The sequence below is a fragment of the Pelophylax lessonae genome (genome assembly GCF_965119305.1).
Source record: "Pelophylax lessonae genome assembly, chromosome: 10".
In the NCBI taxonomy this organism is placed as follows: Eukaryota; Metazoa; Chordata; class Amphibia; order Anura; family Ranidae; genus Pelophylax; species Pelophylax lessonae.
In genome coordinates this window covers 176,707,809-176,713,808 of record NC_138777.1, presented here as the reverse complement: position 1 = coordinate 176,713,808, position 6,000 = coordinate 176,707,809, and the positions used below count along the sequence as shown (strand labels likewise).

At 40.9% G+C, this 6,000-nt stretch overlaps 1 protein-coding gene across 1 annotated transcript in view; it reads right to left on the bottom strand.

Annotated features, from left to right (window-relative positions):
- Nucleotides 1–836: 836 nt before the first annotated feature.
- The window catches only part of HSDL1 (hydroxysteroid dehydrogenase like 1), a 31,162-nt gene continuing 25,998 nt past the window's right edge, over nt 837–6,000 (bottom strand). The window contains exons 4-5 of the mRNA XM_082270606.1: nt 3,037–3,264; nt 837–1,001 (exon numbers count right to left, since the gene is read on the bottom strand). Of these exons, the coding sequence (XP_082126732.1) occupies nt 936–1,001; nt 3,037–3,264 (294 nt within the window). The 3' untranslated portion in view covers nt 837–935. The remainder of the gene's footprint in view (nt 1,002–3,036; nt 3,265–6,000) is intronic.

Below are 6,000 nucleotides of genomic sequence, written 5' to 3'. Positions count from 1 at the left end.
TATGGTGAACATGTGACCTCCTCCAAAGTGACAGAGCTTGGGTGTGGCAACCAATCCCTTGGTTTGAGCACTGTCATATGACAGAGGGAGTCACACAACTGATGTTAAGGCACATTGGCTAGGGTTTAGGGGCAAATAGACATATTGTGTATAATATGCATAATATATTTAAGATTTTGTTAAAAATGCCTCATTAGCTTATTTCCCACTGGTCATGGGTTTTGAAACAAGAAATAAAACCACCCTCAAACACTCCCAGTAGGTAATGCACAGGACATTCCAAAAGTGACCTCCTACCACTGATGCTTTCTAGTAAGAGCATCCTATCCAGTGCCACATCCAACTGTTGGCTGTGCCAATATTGTAGCTTATTTGGGGTGGTTGTTAAACAGCAGTGCCCTGGAGGAGTTCAAAAGCCAAGTACTATAAATAACACATCTGCCCCCAGTGTACACACTCACTGTTAGACCCCTTTCACACTGGGGCGACGCTACTTGCCGGGGCGACCTCACAGGTCGCGGTGCGCAGCTCGCACCGCGACCTCGGAGCGGCCGGCACGGACTTCATATCATTGAAGTCAATGCAGGTCGCTCCAGGTCGCCCCAAAGAAGCTCCGGACCCTTTTTCTAAGTCGGAGCGACTTGTGTCGCTCCTATTAGAACGGGTCCACAGCTACTCTATGGCAGGCGACCTGTCAGGCGACCAGGTCGCCTGACAGGTCGCCGCAGTGTGAACGGAGTCTTACACTATTCAAAAATAGCAAATAATACATTCAGAATACTGCCAACTATAAAATATACAGTATAGTAACATAATTACATAATCAACTTGATTTGTATTACAGACTAAACAAAAACAGCCTACAACTCAAGTTTTAAAGTCACTAGTGCTAGTAAAAACAACAAATGGTTCAGTAATAAAGCTGCTTTCTGTCTTCAGTGCAGAAGAACTCTTCCTATTGATGTGCACATCCAGCCAGGTACCCATTGGAATGCAAGAAGCTGTAGAGACAAATGCAATCACAAAATCACACAGACAATCTTCAGGGGTTTTTTTTTTTCTTTACTTTACAACAAAGCACTTTAAAATATGAAATGCAATTATGTTTTGCTTGCTAACTTGTTGGTATTCTTCGAACAGAATAAAGAAGTGTATGTCAGTGCAGTTGTGGCGAATGTGGTAGTGCAAGTTGGTGAACTAGTGTGCTTTGGTGAAATGGTGGCAAGTGAAGGATGCATCAGTGTAGTTGCGACAGGCAGGGTCATAAGTGTTGGTGAAGTAGTGGTGAATAAGTAAGTTGGGCAGAGGCATGGTTGTAGTGCAGTGGCCGCTGGATGGGGTGAGGGTGGCAGTACAGAGGCGTGAGAGTGGGGTCATTGGTTCATTAGCAGCAAGGGGAGTTGAGTGCATCGGTTCAGTGGATGTGGTGGAGGTCAAACGCATCACAGCAGTGATGGCAGCTGGGGTCATGGATGTCGATGCAGTGGTGGCTTGTATTATAAGAACCACCTTAAGGCTTTTGGTTCCTGCATCCAGATAAACATTCATTTTGTCCTGCAGTGGGATCAGTCCACATGTACAAGGTGTTATTTTGCCTAATTTCTATTAAAAGGAGAAGTTTATTTTTGGGAGCTTGGTACACATTCCACCCATTTTTAGGGTGTAACTTGCAACATGATCACTGCACTACCTGTGACTGCAGTATGGTGAGAAGTTCCCAGTACTAGCTGTCACTTTTTGAAATCAGCGTAGCCGTTCTGAGCTCTGCCCACATGGCTGCGTCATTTATTCACACAGCTCTGTGTGTGAATGAACTACAAGCCCCGACATCCTTTGTGGCCGTCGGCTTGTAGTTCTCAGTAAACTACTACAGCACTGTGAAGCGCCATGGTAGTTCGTTTATTCTTCCTGGCAGTGTATCTGCTTGTTTGTAGAGGACAAATGGGCAGACAGATGCACAGAAAGATCTGCAGGAGACCTGCAATGCTTTACAGGCTCAAAAAAAAAAAAAAAAAAAAATGCTTTTTTACATGCAAAAAAAAAAAAAATGTGCATTTATTTATTTATTTATTAAAGTGAACTTATCCTTTACGGTTTGAGCGCCTCGCCTTCTACCGATTCTGGTGCAAGGGGGAAGGGAGATCACCCCAGTGACAGACGTACAGGCAGTTTTGAGCTGATCACTATCCTAGCACACTGCCTGTATGGACACGTACTGCTAAAACACTATACGCCACTATGGCAACAGAAAAGTGTGAACACTTGTGGGTACTAACTGCTATAGGGCAGCATGAGATTCTTTGCCTCTCTGCTAAAGATCAAGGAAGCCAGAAAGAGGGCAATATAGGTGCTCACTTTCTGGATTTTTTTTTTTTTTTTTTTTTTAATGACTATGGTGTAGTCATCAAAGTGCAAAAAAGAGAAAACCGGCTTCATGCATTACCTCAGGTACCAATTATCAAAAGGAATACACAAAGAATTGTATCTTCAAACCAAGCAGAATCATAAGCTCATATAGAACAGATAGGAAAGCAGCCTCAATATAAGAACTAACATGTTTCAAGGGATATACCCTTTTCCTCAGGAGCTCTGAGGAAGAGGGTATATACTTCAAAACGAGTTAGCTCTTGTTTCTACCATAGGGTGTTGCTCAGGTTCACCTATATGCTAATGCTGTTCAAGTTCAGTACTGAGGATGGTTTCCTAACGATTGTATGTGAGCCTATGATTAAGCTTAGTTTGTGAGTGTAATTATTTGTGTATTCCTTATAATAAAAACGGTACCTGAGGCAATGGGTGCGCCCTTTTTGCTCTTTGTTGTCTAGTTTTCGAGACCCCCCCCCTCCAATCTGAAGAGGGCAGAAAGCCCATGAGTATACCTGGTTACCTGTTGTACGATGCCAGCAATACAGACTGCTTTTGACTGCTATGCAAATCTGCCACTGGCCCTCTACACTTTAGCTAAGTGTTGCTTTTCAATATTAACTATGGTATATCAACATAAACATCCTTGGCATGCAATTTGGTATATGTTACCTGCAAGGAGTGGGCCCAGTATCCAGTGGTCCTGGAAGAGATCCCCAATGTTCTTACAGCATGTCGTGCATAAACATCAGATGATGGAACAAAAGCTGGCAGATAATGCAAAATCCCAGCAGAAGGCTCATGTTTGTCTCCCACACACAGAGGAGTTAACAACTGTACAAATATCCCACTGGACCGAAGCTCACATTGCAGCTGTCTGCTGAATTTGTCCAAATAAGCCTGAATAAATTTGAAAATGAAAAATTATGAATTGTAGACAGTTGCAGATACTGTACTTGGCTCTTGATTTTGTACATGGAAAAGAAGAAGTTACTTTTTACTTTTGTTACAGTTTGTACAAAACTGTGCATAAATTATAGTTTTAGCAACAATAATAGAGAAACTTTAAACACCAAACTGAACCTTGCCTAAATTAGCAGAAAGCATAAACTTTTCAGATTGCAGAACTATAGGTCTGAGTCAGTTAGGAATGTGTTGGACCTCTGCAGAAAGACCACTGCTTTTACACACAGAACAAGAGTCCTTCTATGCATCATGCAGGCAGGGTATGGGCTTTTCTACTCAGGCGAATGACTGATTTCCACTGAAAATTAAATGAAAACTAGCACACCTTTTGTTTCTATGCATCTGGAATGCATTTAGTTGATTTAACCACTTCAGCTCCAGAAGGGTTACCCCCCTTCTTGACCAGGCCATCTTTTGCGATATGGCACTGCGTTACTTTAACTGAAAATTGCACGGTCTTGCGACACTGTACCCAAAAAAAATTGATGTCCTTTTTTCCCCACAAATAGAGCTTTCTTTTGGTAATATTTGATCACCTCTGAGGTTTTTATTTTGAGCGTTCTTAAATAAAAAAAGACCGACAATTTTGAAAAAAAAAAAAAAAAATATATATATATATATATATATTTTTTTTTTTTACTTTCTGCTATAAAACATACCGGTACCCAATAAAAAAAATTAAAAAAATAAAATTTCTTCATAAATTGATGCCAATATGTATTCTACTACATGTTTTTGTTAAAAACAATCCCTATAAGAGTATATTGATTGGTTTGCACACAAGTTATTTGTTATCTACATACTATGGTATATATTTATGGAATTTTTACATTTTTTTAGTGGGACAAATCTGACATTAAGTGTCACTGTACTAATGACACTGGCAGGAAAGGTGTTAACATCAGGGGTGAGTGCTTGCTTACTGTGTGGGGGATGCTTTGACTGGGGGAAGACAGAGATCCGTGTTCCTGATTACCAGAAACACAAAATCTCTATCTTCCCTTCTGACAGAACGGCGATCTGCCTTGTTTACATAGGCAGACCGCCGTTCTGCCTCTCTCGGGTTAGATCGCCGGGTGTCGGCAAACTTTGGGTCCGCCGGACCAGCTGATTGGCTTCCGCATGGCATGTGCGTCCCAGACCCGGAAATAATAAAGACGTTCAGGTACATGCTAAAGAACTGCCCTGCTGCAGTATATGTACATGGGGCGGTCCAGAAGCGGTTAAATAGAACGTTTAATTGGGCTTTAACCATTTCTTGACTGCGCTATAGCCGAAAAACAGCTACAGCGCACTTCTTCCAGTTCAGTTCCGGGAGGGTGTCTATGAACTGTGTGTGCCTCCTGTGGTGTGTATCGGGCGTGCTCTGTGATCAGCTGTGTCCAATCACAGCTGATCACAATGCAAACAGACATGCAGGTTATCGGCAGTCCTTTCCTCCCACGCTGTGTCTGCACATTGTTTACGCTGATAATCAGAGCACTGATCACCAAAGCCGCCTCATCAGTGCACATTAGTAAGGAAGAAAAATTACTTAATTGAAAAATTTTATAACAGAAACTAAGAAAAAGGTTTTCTTTTAAAATTTTTGGTCTTTTTTTTGTTAGATTAGCAAAAAAAAAAAACCCAGTGATGATTAAATACCACTAAAAGAAAGCTCTACCGGTCTTAAAAAATTATAAGGAGGTTCAGGAGCTCACAGAGGATGTTACAAGGAAACAGAAAACCACAGTAAGGAACAGTTTTATAAAAATTAGGTTACAGTACCAATAAGTAGCCAATGTGAATGGATTATAAAATAATAAAAAAAAACACTATAAACACTTCCCAAACAAACTCTAAAATACTATAGCTTAGCCAGCTGCTATTAGGAATACATATCTCTGTGCTTTCAAAATAACCATATATACTGTATATACTAGCTTGAACACTGAATCATGCATCGAAGTGGTTATATAATATACCCATCAAATACATGTGACACTTCTGTGATACAGCGCTCACAAAAATTAACATATATAAAATAAATTATACACACACACATTCATTAGTGCACAATCCTCCTTCAATTCCCCAAAACATTCCACCACAGTGCTCAGTGTTTCCTTGAAAAGGATTAAAGGCTCACCAGAATTTATTGATCCCTTCTAACAAAGCGAGTCCTTTTGGGGAAAGTGCTACATGACCCACTTTGTTGTTAAGGGTCAATATATTCTGGTGAGTCTTTAATCTTTTTTAAGAAAACGCTGAGCACTGTGTTGGGATATTTTGGGGATTTGAAGGAGGATTGTGGAAGTCCTATTAATTTGTCACAAACTTCACTATTAAAAATTTTGTATTTATATTTTGATTTTGTGTGTTTATTTGTTAATTTATGCGAGCACAAGATCACAAAAGTGTGACGTGTATTTGATTGGTATATGATATAATCACTTCAATGTATGCACTGTAACCTGTAATTGGACTGGAGTGCCGCTAGGAATAGGGGTGCTGGCATGTATATTCACTCATCCTCCAGTGATAGATGCATTGTGTACTGAAAAAGCTGCACAGACAGCTTTCCCCTCGCAGGCCACACCCTCTGAAACATTTGGCCCACCCACCAGGGGAGGCTTCCTCATAGGTCTCTATGACTAAGTCCTGGTGGGCGGAGCAAAGTGCGTCCACCTA